General features: G+C 34.7%; 1 protein-coding gene across 1 annotated transcript in view; it reads right to left on the reverse strand.

The window, feature by feature from the left end:
• DHRS7B (dehydrogenase/reductase 7B) overlaps nt 1-16693 on the reverse strand; it is a 77249-nt gene that overhangs the window by 28663 nt on the left and 31893 nt on the right. Inside the window, exons 2-3 of the mRNA XM_074281274.1 lie at nt 9779-9957; nt 4495-4604 (exon numbers count right to left, since the gene is read on the reverse strand). Coding sequence (XP_074137375.1) covers nt 4495-4604; nt 9779-9957 — 289 coding nt within the window. The remainder of the gene's footprint in view (nt 1-4494; nt 4605-9778; nt 9958-16693) is intronic.

Below are 16693 nucleotides of genomic sequence, written 5' to 3' on the forward strand. Positions count from 1 at the left end.
GAAAAAAGAAAACGAATAAACTTTTTTTTCCAAGGAGAAAATTCTTAGGAGTAGGAAGGCTAAGATAAAATGGCTAATAGGGAATTGAAAACTGAGATAAGAAGAGGGAGAGTAAAAAAGCATCTATCTACTCTTAATAAATTGAAGTTATTAGTCACAGATGAGGTATCATCCTGGGAGTACTGAAAGAAATTGTAGCATTTCCTGCCAAGATGACTGCCTAAACGGAAAGCAGATTGCCTAGCTCACATAAATCTAATTCTATCAAAACCCTAAATATTCTCTAGACTGAACAACAATCAAGAAATTAAATGAGAAAGTATTAGTAACTTCTATCCTAGAACTGCACCAAAAAATGTCAACTAAATGCCCAATAGGAAAGGGAATTTTTTTTTCCCTGAGGCAATTGGGATTAAGTGACTTGCCCAAGGTCATACAGCTAGGAAGTATTAAGTGTCTGAAGTTAAATTTGAACTCGGGTCCTCCTGACTTCAGGGCTGGTGCTCTATCCACTGGGCCATCTAGTTGCCCCTGGGAATTTTTTTAAAGTTTGATTTTCCCCACTTGTACATAAAAAACATTTTTTTTGTTGTTGTTGTACATGTACATTTTTTAAAGAACATATTTCTTTATGAATCATGTTAGGAGAGAAAAATCAGAACCAAAGGGAAAAACCATGAGAGAAAAAAAAAAAAAAAACCCAGAAGAAAAAGAAAAAAAAAGTGAACATAGCATGTGTTGATTTACATTCAATCTCTGTAGTTGTCTCTCTGGGTGTGGATGGCATTTTCCATCCAAAGTTTAGGATTGTCTTGGATCACTGTACCACTGAAAAGAACCAAATCTGTCATAAATGATCATTATACAATCTTGCTATTATTGTATACAATGTTTGCCTGGTTCTGCTTATTTTGCCAAGCATTAGTTCATGTAAATCTTTCCAGGTCTTTTAAAAATCTGCTTGTTCACCATTTTTTATAGAACAAAAATAATACATTACTTTCATGTATCATAATATATTCAACCGTTCCCCAATTGATGGGCATCTACTCATTTTCCAATTCTTTGACATCACAAAAAAAGTTGCTACAAACATGCAGGTCTTTTTTCTTCTTTTATGATCTCTTTGGGATACAGACCCAATAGAGACATTGTTTGCAGAGTTTTATAGTCCTTTGGACATAGATCCAAATTATTCTTCATAATGGTTGCATCAACTGTTCACAGTTCCACCAACAATGTATTAGTGTCCCAGTTTTCCCACATCCCCTCTAACATTTATCATTATCTTTTCCTGTCACCTTAGCCAATCTGAGAGGTGTGAGGTAGTTCCTCAGAGTTGTTTTAATTTGCATTTCCCTAATCAATGTTGATTTAGAGCATTTTTTTTTCATATGTTTATAGGTGGTTTTAATTTCTTCATCTGAAAATTATCTGTTCATGTCCTTTGACCACTCATCAATGACTTGTATTCTTATAAATTTGATAAAGTTCTTTATATATTTAAGAAATAAAGGGGCAGCGAGGTGGTATAGTGGATTGAGCACCAGCCCTGAATTCAGAAGGACCTGAGTTCTAATCTGGTCTCAGACACTTAACACTTCTAACACTTCCTAGCTGTGTGACCCTGGGCAAGTCACTTAACCCCAGCCTCAGGGGGAGAAAAAAAAAAGAAAAGAAATAAAGCCTTTATCAGAAATACTGATGTAAATTTTTTTTTTCCAGCTTTCCATTTCCTTTCTAATCTTCGATGTGCTAGTTTTGTTTGTGCAAAAACTTTTTTATTTAATGTAATCAAACTTGTCTAGTTCTTCTTTGGCCATAAATTCCTCCCTTCTCCAAAGATCTGATAGATAAACTATCCCAGAAAGGGAATTTTTCAAGTAAAATGAATTCCAATGTAACTAGAGATAAAACATACATGGCCTTTAAGGCTCTGTGTCCAGCGCTACCAAGTATAGAGTGCTTTGTTGAAAAAGCCCCAAAAATGGGATCTTGGGAGTTCCTGGAGAACAGCAAGAGGCAACAACCAACACAGTGCTAACTAGTGTGGCACAGTGCTGATAGGAAAACTATCCAAGGCTTCTGAGGTCCCTAACAATGTGTCTGAGACTGACACATCAGTTTGAAAATCATTTTTAAAAAAAGGAAACTTGGACAAATTTCAAAATATCATAAATAAAAACTGTCCAGCTCTATTAAAATGAGATAGCAAAGATAAAAAGACCCCACCAATTAATTACCAAAGAAACCTTAAACTGAAAACATCTAAGAGTATCTGAGCCCAAATAAAAAGCTCTTTCAAATGCTTAAAACTTTTAGGTAACCTTTATTGCTTCTCCTAATGTAGTAGTCTAGCAATCCTATTACAAAATAGCCAGGTATGGTCTGTCCTTGAAACAGGTAATTTTTTTTTTTCCTTACTTCTTTTCTAGATGCTTATTAATCTTCAAATTATCAATAGATTCCAGAATTTTGCTAGGAATGAGTAAATCTAGTTAGCTTATAGTTTGAAATTTTTATTCTTTTTCCTTTTTTGGAGATTGAGACTTTTGTCTTCCAGTTCTGTCTGGTTTATCACAACATTTTACTGACAACAATTATTCCATAATTATATTTATCATTTAAAAAAACTTTTCATTTTCAATTTTAAATACAAAAAAGGGCATTTCATACATATAGCAGAACACAAAAATTAGGTTTGATAGATATTATGAATCTCCACTTTGAAACACTTGCTTTTAAAAATATGTATAATAAATTTTACATACTACTTTCAAAATTGTCCTGCTTATGTATACTTCCTATTTCATTCAAGGTTCTTTTTCCTCCCTGTTGGATTATACTCAGTTTTACTGAGTAAATTACTTACTATCTTTGCCATTTATTAAAATGTGATCATATTTGAGATCACATTGAGAACTTCAACTTCTTATGAACATAATAATAAACTTGTCCTGACACTACATGCATTACATAGTTATGAGAAAAGCATGATCAAGAAGAAATATTATGGCCAAAATTTAGATATAACTCTAATTAAAACTTAGGTGTTTATTGCAAGCAAAGCAAGGTTTAGATTAAAATGAAGGCTTTGAAGGGCAATAATTATTTACACATATAAGCTTTGGTTTGTATGTTTTAAAAATTTTGTTAATTTTTATTTTGTTATACTTCATAAGGGAGAAATATAATAACACGCAGTAAAAGCTTGAGGTGACAAGACAATTATTGTGAATTCTTCCCTCCTCCAACACCAATTTTCTTTTATACTTTCTTATATTTTATCTACAACCACCTTCTTTCCAGTTATAGAATGCATTCCTGGTCCTAGAATTAAGAGAACTGATTCTCAAAAGACCAAATGGTTTTTTCCTTCATTCAACAATTATTTATAAATTGCTTTTTATGTGCAAAATACTGTGATGGGCAATGATAAAGCCTCTATTTTATTAAATTTTAAAAAACAGCAAATTTTGACAAGAATCAAATTAGTTGGGGGAAGGAGGAGAATGTTAGAACTGGTAAAAAAAAAAATCTGGTAAGAAAGACTCATGAGACTGAATCTTTTCATCTTTAAAAAAAAAATGACCAGTACTATCAGGTGTTATGATTACAAGGTGCTAACTCAGGTAGTCTAAACAATTCTCTAGCTCAAAGTTCACACCTTTAATTCACACCTTTAAAAGGAGTTTTTACACATTTAGTCTTCTGAAAGGAGTTGACACCTTTAAAGGAGTTTACACCTTTGGAATACCCACAAACCCATTATCTGGGAGGATAAAAAGAGGCAACATTGAGTTTGGAGAGCAATCTGGATTAAGTCAAAGAGAAGACCTCCTGTGGATTAGCAAATTCAGCAATCCCACACTTTTGGAGGGGAAGGCTCCAGAAGCCTCCCAAGAAACCTGCTCACAGAGGAAAAGATTATACAGAAAAGAAACCTCCTCCCAGAGAAGGATTACAGTAGAGAGATCAACAGGACATTACATTTTGGCGCCCAACGTGGGGCAAAGACTTTTGCTTATCCTGACTAGGACTTATTTTGAGCCCTTCAGAGGAGCTAGCCTGGATCTTAACAATCAGGCATATCTGATGTTATTTGTTTACTTTTTTTTTGGCCTTTTAAAAATTATTTGTTGTAAGAGGAGATGGATAAGATATTTAGAAATGAAGATAAGAAAACTATACATGCATAGAGAGAGATGATACATATAAAAATATACATCTCTCTACATATAAAATTAATATATGTATATATGTGCATTGTTTTTAAATGACAAGCTGTTACTTGAAAATTGGGTGCTAAATCTATCTTCATGTAGTAAGCAATGAACAGCCATACGAGAAAACCAAAATTTCAGCAAAGTTCCCAGTAACTCCAAAGCTACATAATTTGCCATCTCTTCACTAAGAAAGCATCATGTGCTCCTCAGTAAGATTGAGAGCACAGTTCTTTAGTCTGTTTACCTCCCTTCATCATTCTGTTCTTACCTTTCGAGAGTGAGTAGCAGATAGCTCACTAACGAACTCTTCTAGCTTCTCTTTACTTCGTCCACAAAGAATTAACTTAGCGCCAGCCGCATGAAAAACTTTAGCACATTCTAAAGGAAAACACAAATTTTATAGCTGAAAAGATCTAAAATCATTCTTTACTAATGTAATTAAATGGATACTTACTGAAAATTCAGGAGATACAGATGACTGTCCAATGCATCTTTGCCAAAACTTCTCATCCCCACTATCACTGCTTCCTACCTCTGGGACTCATGTTCAAAAATCTGACTCTTATTTTCACAACAGAATCCCACAGCTTCAATTTCTAAACTTTCTAGAGTACTAAGGAAAAACCTGGGTTACATGTTAATGGCAGAGTATGGTCAGGCACTGTGAAAGTTCTCATTCTTACCAGTATGACATATCACAAATGTTAATTAGCAATGACTCTGCTAAATGTATTAAAAAGATTAGTAGTTCTTTGATATGCACAAATCTCTACAGTGATTTGTGTGATATGAAAAACGAGGCTTAAAACTATAACAGTTTTTTTAGTATCCAGGATGCAAAAGAAACCTTTATCTTCCAGGCATCCATTCCAGGCATTTTTTTAAAGGAGTTCCATGACTAGACCCTCTTTAACAATGAGATAAACCAAATCAACTCCAATAGAGCACTAATGAATTGAACCAGCTACACCCAGTGAAAGAATACTTTATCATATTTAACATGTATTGGTCAACCTGCCATCTGGTGGAAGGGGAGGGGGGAAGGAGGGGAAAAATTGGAACAAAAGGTTTGGCAATTGTCAATGCTGTAAAATTACCCATGCATATATCTTGTAAATGAAAAGCTATAATAAATTAGAAAAAAATAAAGGAGTTCCATGTTGGAAAATTAATTACTTTACTTCCAAGAAGAATGAGGAGGTAGATATTTTTATTAAAATATATTCTTTTATTCTTTTAGTCTAAATACTCTTTCCCCAGTATTGTTTCAAACTTTTTTGTACCTATCTCTTGATCTCTTGATCACAGCAGGATGAGATAGGAAATCACAAGACTATTCAGGACATAAAGGCTTTCCTCCTCAAAAAGAAAAGTTCATCATTAAACATTATCCCATTTCTATTGTTTTAAACCCTTCCATTTCTCACTAAAAGCCACTATAAATGGTCTTCATTCCTACTGTTCAATATCAGTGCCAAATTTCTCTCACCAATTTTATGCATTTATAAATATATACTATTTTTATATATAAAAAAATGCATCTTCACTGAATTATCTGGTGAAAAGATACTATATCCATTAAACAAGGACATTTTCAATTGTGCTTATACTTGTATGACTGTCTTTTAATAGAGTTAATAAATTCATTCAGTGGGCCAGGCATGTAACTGGCAATAGAACACAAATTTCTTCACGTCAGAGATTTTGTTTTATGTCTTTGTATCTCCACTACTGAACATAGTGTATGGCATATAACAGATGGCAAATAATTGCTAAATGCTTGTAGAATGAATGAGTGAGCCGGGATGAAAGCACAGAAGTTGCTTGAATACCAACTGTGGTCAAATTAAGAACAGAATCCATCATGCAGCCTTAGCAGGCAGTCTTCTAGGGTCAGTACACCATTGCAAGCTCAAGTCATCCCAGTATTTGCAATCCCTCTTAGCAATGAGCCAAGCTCCAGAAGAAACCGTTAGAAAGAGTTCTCTTAGATTCGGAAGGCAATGTTTTAAAGAGAAGGAATGTTCTCCGATGTTCTGTCATTCCTAAAGGAATGTAAAAACTTGCGATGAAGAAATATAACGAACTAAAATATGCCACCAAAGCATGGGGGAGGACACAGAACTATGAAGAATAAATCTTAGGAAGGTCAGTATATAAATAGCTTTTGAAAAATGATAGCCCTAGCTCTGAGAGAATAGCAAAGCCAAAATGGGAGGAAATGAACCCTGTACAGAGAGGAACTGAGATAGAACAACAGGCTGAAAAAGCATTCCACTTACAATCCTTAGGAAAGTTTCATAGAAGAAAAAATAAGAGAGCAAGGTGGGGAGTAGTGCGTGTCAGAGAAAAGCTGTTATCCCCAGAATTATCACTTATCTAGGCTATCATACAATTGTTTTCTGTTGCAAGTTGTCTAACATGGAGATATATATATATATACCTTGCCCGATTAATTGACAATATTATTGTTTACTCAAAGACAAACCTGACCAAAAAGATATTCATATGAAATAAATATCAAATAGTCCTAAGGAACATCATGGCTCCTAAAAGCTTGAAGACAGAAGAAAAGTTAGCAGATTCATTCAAGATTGGTAAGTTTTCTTCTCAAAAAAAGCTCCTATATGATTTGCTTGTCTTTGACTTTCCTCCATGAATGAAGACTGATTACCTTGAAAATTATACAAAGCAAAGAGACTAATGACTCTATGAGATGACAAGAAAATTATAATAAAGTCAAACATTGAAAAATATAAAAGCAACTGATCTGGATAACAGATCAAAGAGAGATAATTTAAGAATCATTATATAACTTAAAAAGCTACTGACAAAAAACAACAGCCTAGATACATCATATTTCATGAAATTATTAAAATAAAATAACAAACTTTCCTATCTCTTAGAACAAGAGGACAAAGTGAAAACTGAAAATCTAGTCACCTTCTGAAAGAAACCCCAAAATAAAAACTCTCAAGAACATAACAGACAAAACAGAGAGCTTCTAAGTAAATATATATATATATTTCAAGCCAACAGAAAAATGCAATCATTAAAGAGCCACACTCAAGATCACAGAAGATTTAGCATCTACTACTATAAAGAAGTGGAAAGCTTGTGCAATGCAATACTCCATAAGGCAAGACACAGATTTAAATCAAGAATTATTCACATAGCAAAACTGAGTTTAATCCTTTAGGAGGAGATGGACCTTTAATGAAACAGAGGATTTGTGAGTATTCCTAATGAAAGGAGCAGGGCTCCAAATTTAGGAATGAAGAGAAACATAAAAGGATAAATACAAATGAGTAATCATAATGGACTAAAACAAAGAGGAACTGTTTACATTCTAATATGGAGGGATGATACATGACCCCCAGAACCCTATTATCACTATTGTGAATCACAGATGTAGTTTAATAAGATAGAGAACCTATTCTGATATCTTAAAAAAAAAAAGGAAATAGAAGGGGAAAGGAAGAAAATGTATGGAGGAAATTCTTTCACATAATCTGAGTGAGCAAGAAGACTACAAATAAGAAGGAAAGGGTAGAAAAAATGGATGATACCTGAAACCTCACTTGAAAATCAGAACTGGTCAAAAGAAGGCACACACAAATGAGTGTAGAAATGCATTTCACTAAAGGAAAACAGGAGGCAAAAAGCAGGAAAGAGAAGGAGGATAAATTAAGGGAAGGATAAGTCCTAAAGAAAACAAACTCTAACCATGGAAGGTGGATTGGGAAGAGGAATTTAAAAGGAAAGGACAAGAGCTCTTGACAAAGGAAAGAGAAAAGGGTTACAGGAGATGAAGAAGCATATATTATCAAACTTAGCATCCTGTTGCTGTATAGACCTTTGATCTTTTAAAAGAACAGAAAACATCAATGACCAACCATAATTTCAGAAGACTCATGATGAAATGTGCTACACACCTAGATATATTCATATCTATCTATCTATCTATCTATCTATCTATCTATCTATCTATCTATCTATCTATCTATCAATATACTGAGAGTAATAGATCAGTGGATAGAGCAACAGCCCTTAAGTTGGGAGAACATGAGTTCAAATTTGGCCTCAGACACTTAACACTTCCTAGCTGTGAGACCCTAGACAAGTCACTTAACCCCAATTGCCTCAGCAAAAATAAATAGATAGATAGAGATACAGAGAAAGAGAAAGAGAGAGATACTCAAGGTCTAGATTGATGCACTTTTTTTGGCCAGTTGGGGGAATTTGTTATGCTTGCCTATGCAAATGTTACATATTTGTTGTTTTTCTTTCTTTCAAGGGTAGAAGAAGGGCAGGAGAGAGAAAAACAATTGAAAAAAATGAAATCAAGTTATAAAAAAAAAAAAGGGTCTAGGTTGAATGTAGATAAAATGAGAAGGAAAACTGGGATTAGAAAGAAAGTTAAATGGAAAAAAAATCTTCACAAGTTTTTCTAATAAAGGTCTTATATATCCAAGATATTTAAGGAACTAATTCAAGTTCATAAAAAAAAAAATAATAAGAGCCATTCTCCAAGTGATAAGTAATCAAAGAATATTAGCAGGCAGGTTTGTGGGGGTTATGGGTTTTTTGGGGGGAGAGGAGTGGGGAATGGTTTGGTAACAAATATGTACAGTCAAGAAATACAACTTGGTGAGGGTAACCCAGATTGGGATTTGATAAAATAGGAACAGTGGAACAGGGTTGAAATAGTAAACTAAAGGTTCTAGATTAAAAAAGGAAGAAAATAATGTGAGAGTAGTAGTCAGTAGTCTCACAGAGTATTAAGGGTAGAGGGATTAGAGGTAATAATGAGGATCAGAAACAACTTTAAAGGGAGTATAGCATAGAGAGAAAAAGGAATTATGGGTAGATATGACTGGATGAAGAAATTTCAAATTTATTGATTATGGAAATGGAAGAGTTATAAGTTATGTCAAAGTCAAAAGTATAATTAGCTCAAGTGGAACAGAAGAGTAGTTCATGGAAGATGTGTAAATTAAAGAACGAGAAGAATAGATTAGGGTGTTTGAGAGAACATGAACAGATATGTTGAAGTTCTCTAGGAACTGGGATAGAGAAGTTCTGAGATTATCAACTAGGTACTGAATTCCTACAGAAAGGAGAGAAAATTAGCTGAAAGCCAGTGGATTAACAGCCAGCAAGCTTTAGATTGGGTGATAAATTTAGATAGATGGAATTTCAGGGGAGAGGCTGCTGAATAAATGTAGAAGATGGAGAGTAGAAATGACAATGGGAAGAAAGGAATGGACTTTTCTTCTGGGCTATCTAAACAACTCTTCCCAGGAAATATGATTAAAACACAGTTGTACTACTACCTGTTCCATATCAAGTTTTGCCTAAGCCAAAGGAAGAGAATTATGTACCCCAAATCTCGAATGCTCTCCCTTATAAGCTTTACCTTTTAAATTGTTTAATGTCTTTCAAGGCAATACAAGCACTACCCTCCTGTACTCTTCTAGGCTTCCAGGTCATAGTATTTGGGCCTATTTTCCCTACTCTTTCAGTAGCCAACAACATACTAGAGAACGCACCTTTTCCCAGGCCAGAGGTTGCCCCTGTAATGACGACTACAGAATCCTGGATGTAGGCCTTCATTCGTACCCACTGCAGAAACTTGAAGAGACCGAAGATTCCCATGCAGCCAACAAGCAGGGGGACAATGGCCATAGAAGTGATATAATCCATCAGCTTCCCCTTTGGTACAATCCTCCTAGGAATGGCAGATGCAAAAAACAAGAATGTTTGTGGCATACTAAGAATTAACAACACCCCTCTCTTTATCAAACCTAAGTTTTGAGTCCCAGCAAATGTTGCCTCCTTCCCAAAACAGTATACTAGGTTTTTAGCTTCCAAAAAGCTCCTTTCCATTACTTTTGTGGATAATAACTTTTCTTCCCTGTGGTTTTGTTTCCTTTTATATATATAATGCTATCCCATGCAACAACTAACATTGATGTTATATTTATATTTACATTTCTACATTGTTGTATACACATTTGTGTTGCAGGAATGAACTTCATTTATATTTTCCAAAGCAATGTGAGGAACTCCAGTTATAGAAATTCTTTTCAGCAACTAGTTCTGCTAGGAAGAAACTGGGCTTCCAAGAAGTTGAGCATGGTCACATAACTCAAAGGCAGGTCTTAACTCCCAGAGTTGATTCTTTATCCATCATGCTATCCTGCCTCTCAGATTTTAATTTTAGTTTTTAGAGGCAATAAGATGATTTAGAGTAATTCTAAGAGAGGAAGTGGCTTGAAGGGCATGTTTTGGTCTGAAAGTTAGAAGACCTGAATTTTCTTCTTAGATCAATTTCTACTCATAGTGTAACAACAAACACAAATCCTTTGTATCCCAATGCCTTCTTTAACCCCAAAATTCAAGTGTGAGACCAGAAGATCTCTAACATCTCTTCTAGCTCTTAGGGTTTATACTACTATCATATTTGCCTTATAACTAAGCTTGCTGGATAAGTGATTGTCTTTATGTTATAAATAGCTAACTATATCAGGGCTCACCTGGTTTTCAATAAGAAACCTAGATTTTTGGAACTCAAATGAGATACTATTACTTATTTCAGTCCCATGGCATTTTAAGAATAGAAAATCTCAGAAATAAAATGACAACCATACAAACTATACAGGGTCTATTAAGCAGTTGAGAAGTAGAAAGAACAGGATACTTAAATCACCAGATCCAAGTTAAAATCATGGCTCTGCTATTGCTAGTCATGTGATTTCAGGCAACTCAATTAACCTATCTTGAGCTTAGATTTTCTCTAGTAAAAAGGCAAATAGTACTTATAATATCAAAGTTACAGGATATAAGAAAAGCACTTTGTAAACCTTAGTGCACTACATAAATATAAGCAATCATTACCACCATCCCACAAAGGATAAGAGACTAATTCTATACAAGTTTGGTGCATGATTCTGTCTTAATGATCACTAAAAATATTTTGTATAAATCAGAACAGTCAAAATAGTTCAAGGAGGGTTAACAACTAAAAAGAGGGATAACACAAAACTGTAGCATTTATCTAAGTTTCAGATGAGAGCACAAGTTGATGTTGTCCCAAAACTTTAGTATGCACTAAGATTTCTCTAATGGCCAAAAACCAAGGGAAGGCTAAGGCAGTAGTAGTCATCAATAAACAAGCATTTATTAAACACCTACTATATACTGAGCGCTGTGTTGCGTAAGGGGGATACAAAGTACAAAGAAACAATTCCTACTTTCAAGGATTACATTCCTAGAAAAGTGTAAGGATAACTCAATACTTTTATTTAGCCCACAGTGCTTTAATATCAATAGGATAGAACATACCTCCATGTTCTATGGTCAAGTTCTATGGACTGATCCAAAGATCAGTAATGTCATTTGTCAATTGAATCAAAGAATTCTTGAAATAAGACAACAATCTATCATCTACAATTTACCACATCCCTATGATTGAAAACGTAATATTGCCTCAATAATTCCTAAGAGAAAAGCAAGATTTTCTGCATGATCAGCATGTCAGTCAATTAACAAATAGTTTATTAAGTGCCTACTATGTATCAGGCTGTGTAAGGTGCTAAAAACACATCCTATCTTCAAAGAACTTACAGTCTAATGAGGAAGAAAAATATTCAAGGAACAATGTACATATGACATATAGGCAGTGTAAATAGGAGGTAATCTCAGACTGTGCCTTAGCAGTGTGAAGGAATGGGTCTAGGAAGTGGGATTTGAATTCAATCTTAAGGAAACCTATGGGGTGGAGGTGAAAAGAGACAACATTTCAGAAAAAAGGTCAAGAGACAGTGTTAGGCATGAAGAACCAGCAAGAAGTCTGGTGTAATTGTATCTTAAAAGTACATGGAGAAGAGAAAAGTTTAAGAATGCTGGAAAGGGAGGAAGAGACCAAGTTATAAAGGATTTAAAAAGTCAAATAGAGGATTTTATATTTGATTCTGGAGGTAACAGAGAGCCACTGGAGTTTAGTGAGTATATGTATATTTGGGGGGAAGGGAGCTGACAGGATGACATGGAGGACTGAACTTTAGGAGGATCACTTTTTGTGATTGCAATAGTCTAGTATATGGTAATAAGGACCTGCACCAGGATGGTAGCAGTATCAGAAAAGAGAAGAGATGATACAACAATGAAATAAACAGGCCTTAGCAATAGATTAGATAGTGGGGGGAAGGGAGTGCAAAGTGAGAAAAATTAAGGAATTATGAATGTCACTAAGGTTGCAAATTAGGGGAACTGGAAGAATGACGGTACCTTCAACAGTAATAAGGAAGTTCACAAGAAGGGAGAATTTTGGAGAAAAGTAATGAGTTCTGTTTTGGATACAGCAAGTTTGAGATTTATATAGAACATCCAGTTTGAGATGTTTAATAGTTGGTATTGATACTAGAGGTCAGGAGAGAAGTTAAGAGTTGGATAAATAGATCTGAGAATCACATACATAGAAATGATAAACGACTCCACAGGAGCTAATGAGATCACTAAACAATATAGTATATAAAGTGAGAAGAGGGCCTAGGACAGACCCCTTGGGTCATAGCTATGATTAATAGATGGTACTGGAGGAAGTTCCAGCAAAAGAAAGCATGGCAATTTAAAATATCAACCCTATAACATCTTGTAATGCTAATGTTTTATCCTGGTCTTTAAAATAAGAACCCAGATGATCTAGTAAATGAAAATTTTTTTTATTGTTGCTAAATTAAAATCAGAGCAAAGACAGAATCATATGCCAAAGGTCTGACACTGGGAGTACTTATATACTACCTCATTTACTTCTGAACTGTCCCTACATCCCAGTCCCATATTTTGTGCAGACTACTTCTACTTTGTTTCCTAACAACAAATAGATTTTTATCTCTGTAGTATCATTAAACTGGTTGGCTGACTTGGTCTCCTATAACCTATAGAGACTCTTTAATTCCTCAATTTTCATGTATTGTGGTTGATTATGCACAAGACATAATGAAAATAAGGCTATGTCTAGATATCAGGCCAAGTCTGCAATGCTGATAAAAAGAATCAGCACATTATTTTTAATCTATCAACTGCATTACTTCACTGATTATTTTAACTGTATGTATATATATATATATATATATATATATATATATATATATATATATATATATATAAATTTCTACCATGCCTAGTAACATATATTTAGCGATTTCACCATAATCAAAATAAATAATTTGTTAACGTTGTTCCGTTATTTCAATTGTGTCCAACTCTTCATGATTCCCATTTGGAATTTTCTTGGCAATATTTCTTGGCAAGATTTGCCATTCTTTCTCCAGCTCATTTTAGAGATGAACAAACAAAAGGCAAACAGGGTTAAGTGATCTGCCAAGGGTCACATAGCTAGTAAGTGTCTGAAGCTGGATTTAAACTCAAGATGATTTTTCCTGACTTCAGGTCCATGGCTCTACTTACTGTGTCACCTATTATCCATAGGTAATTATCTGAAAAATCATTCCCTTCCATCCTCTTTATTTCTTTTCTTTTTTTTTTTTGAATGATTTTTTAAAAATTATAGCTTTTTATTTATAATATATATGCATGGGTAATTTTACAGCATTGACAATTGCCAAACCTTTTGTTCCCATTTTTCCCCTCCTTCCCTCTACCCCCTCCCCCAGATGGCAGGTTGACCAATATATGTTAAATATGTTAAAGTATAAATTAAATACAATATATGTATACATGTCCAAACAGTTATTTTGCTGTATAAAAAAATCAGACTTTGAAATAATATACAATTGGCCTGTGAAGGAAATAAAAAATGCAGGCGGACAAAAATAGAAGGATTGGGATTTCTATGTAGTACCCTCTTTATTTCTTATAAACATCCACTTCCTGCTAAGTGAACATATTTTCCTCTCACCCTTCATCTTGCCAAACCTAGGCTTGGGTATGCAGAGAATGAAAGTGATTTCTAAAAAAAAACCAGAGTTCTTTACCCTGTGTACTGGTTTAGCTCTCCAGAGGCTAAGGCCAGATGACTATGGCCTATGGGCAGGGTATCCCCTGACCTATTTTCACAACTTCTAGAGATAATTCCTGAGTTCATCTGGCACTGATGGATCAATGGATCCATTCCTAAAAGTAGCAGGGTGGTGTGTGTGTGTGTGTGTGTGTGTGTGTGTGCACGCGTGCGCGCGCACAAGACAGAAACAGAAAAAAGTTGTCTGATTTCTGAGTTAGCTTCTTCAAGAGAGCTTCATTCAATGCCTATTAGTTTGATCATTCAAGAGAGCATAGTAAACTCTTAAATGACTATGACAGTATTCACTTTGACTTCTTTCACAAAATAACTTTGACAGATAATAGCATAGAGGTGGGAAGAGATAAAAACATAGTTCTTTTTGTGACCTACTCTTGTACTCCCTGATTGCATCAATTCCAGGCTTTTTGCTAGAGATGCAAATAGTGGCTAATAGATCTAGCAGTCCAGAGCAGCTCCAATAAGCTTGGTCTGTCCTAAGTCAACATCAGAATTACTCAAGATCCTGAATCTCACAGGCAATCCTAGAACCAAACTTAGTCTTTTTTGATTCCTATAGACAAGGAATACTTTGTTCTCTCTCCCAAGGTGTCCTATAGACCAGAGTTGTCTAGTTTTTTTTTTTTGTTTGTTTGTTTTTTTTTTTTTTTGTTTTTTTTTTTTTAAGTTTATACCTATAATCCTAGAGTTGAAGAAAGTAGAGAACATGATGTGGGGCAATTTGTCATTAATTTGATTTCTTTGTTCTCAATGCTGGCTACCTACTTCATGAGGATTGAAATTAAGAGAACACTTTAAAAATGCTCTGGAACAGAATTTGTTCTATAAACAGAAAAACTGGTAAGGAAGCCTATAAAAGACAAACTCTCAACTACTATTTCACACCTGTGAGAAAAATATTTTAAAATGAACCACCTCAGCATGTCTTCCTGCTGAAAGAAAAATCCTTTCACCTTTCATATATTAAGGATACTGAGAATTCAACTAAAGCCCAAAGAGCAAGATACAAAATGGATAAAAGAAAGAGAAACTACAAACCGTCTTATAAATTTCCGCACCCAAGGAGGAACCTTCCGGGATTCCATGAGCACCTGAAACAATACCTCAGTCCAATCTGGATCTCCTGGAACTGGAGGACATTTTACCTCAAGTAAACATGGTGCCAGGTTAACGTAATCCATTCGTCGTCCTATAGGCTATATTTCTATGGGGAGAGCAGATTCCTGCATTCAATCAAGCATGTTGTTAAGGACTCAGAATGCAAAATGAGTTTAAAATTAGTATTGGATCTATCCCAATTGCCCAAAGAACTAGTTTTGTTTGTTTGTTTGTTTGTTTTTGGGGGGGGCAGGAAGGAGAAATAAAACATACTTATCAGCCAAACAAAAGTGTACTATGTATTTGGGAGAAATAAGTTCAATCTCATATTAACTCTCCTGATGATTTGAAGCAGGGAGTCTTATAGTGATAATCACGGATGTTCCAAGGGGAGTCCTTTAGGGCTCTAAGACCTATCCTGTTTCCACTCACCCCTTACCTCCCCCTGGAAAATATAAGTAGCAGTGAGGGAATGCTATTTGATCTCTTCTATGTACTCAGCTATTAGGGGATATGAGACCAAAGCTGTAATTTCAGTGATGATGGGAATCTCCCTTTCACCCCCTAGACTGCCAAAACTTGGCCTACCAAAATAAGTCGGCACTTTCAATCTTAGAGAGTTGCTAAGACACTGATAGGACTAAGTGACCTGTGACTTGCTCAGGTTTTCACAATTACCATGTGTCATCCTAGCTCTGAAATTAGCTTTTTATCTACTATTCACTATCACTTCACATATTCCCTCCCATACTACTACTTTCTATTCTCAGTAGTGGAAATGAATTACTAAATAATTCTCTCGCTTGCTTCCTTGCTTTGGGGGAAGCACAATCCATCAAAAATAGAAGTAAAAAGAAAGGTCCTCAAATAACACAAAACAAGTGTGTCTTGACTGGCATAACCCTCAACCTAGTGGAAAAATGTACTGTGTAAAGCAGTAAAAGTAAAAAGAAAGATGTATTTTAGTTTTTATTTGGAAGAGAACAGCTATAAAGGGATTTCTTTACATAAATAATTACCCATTTTCTATAAATTTAATTTATAATTTTAAATTATAATTTTAAAAGTCCACAACTAATAACTTGTTAAGATTTCTCTTTTGGAAAGACTCAAATGAAGGGAAATGTGTTGCCCACATGACTTTCTATGTTTAAGGATCAGGAAGGAGGGAACATGTATCAGTATTTTTATGGGTCACAGTGGGAAGTGGGGTCATGAACAAAAAGAGCTGTTAGGAAAATAGGGAATGAATCATTCCTAAGCACCAAATAACAGACAACTACAACTATAAATAAATACATGGTGCATTACATATAACTCATTT

This window comes from Sminthopsis crassicaudata, chromosome 1, assembly GCF_048593235.1.
Source record: "Sminthopsis crassicaudata isolate SCR6 chromosome 1, ASM4859323v1, whole genome shotgun sequence".
NCBI classification, from domain to species: Eukaryota; Metazoa; Chordata; class Mammalia; order Dasyuromorphia; family Dasyuridae; genus Sminthopsis; species Sminthopsis crassicaudata.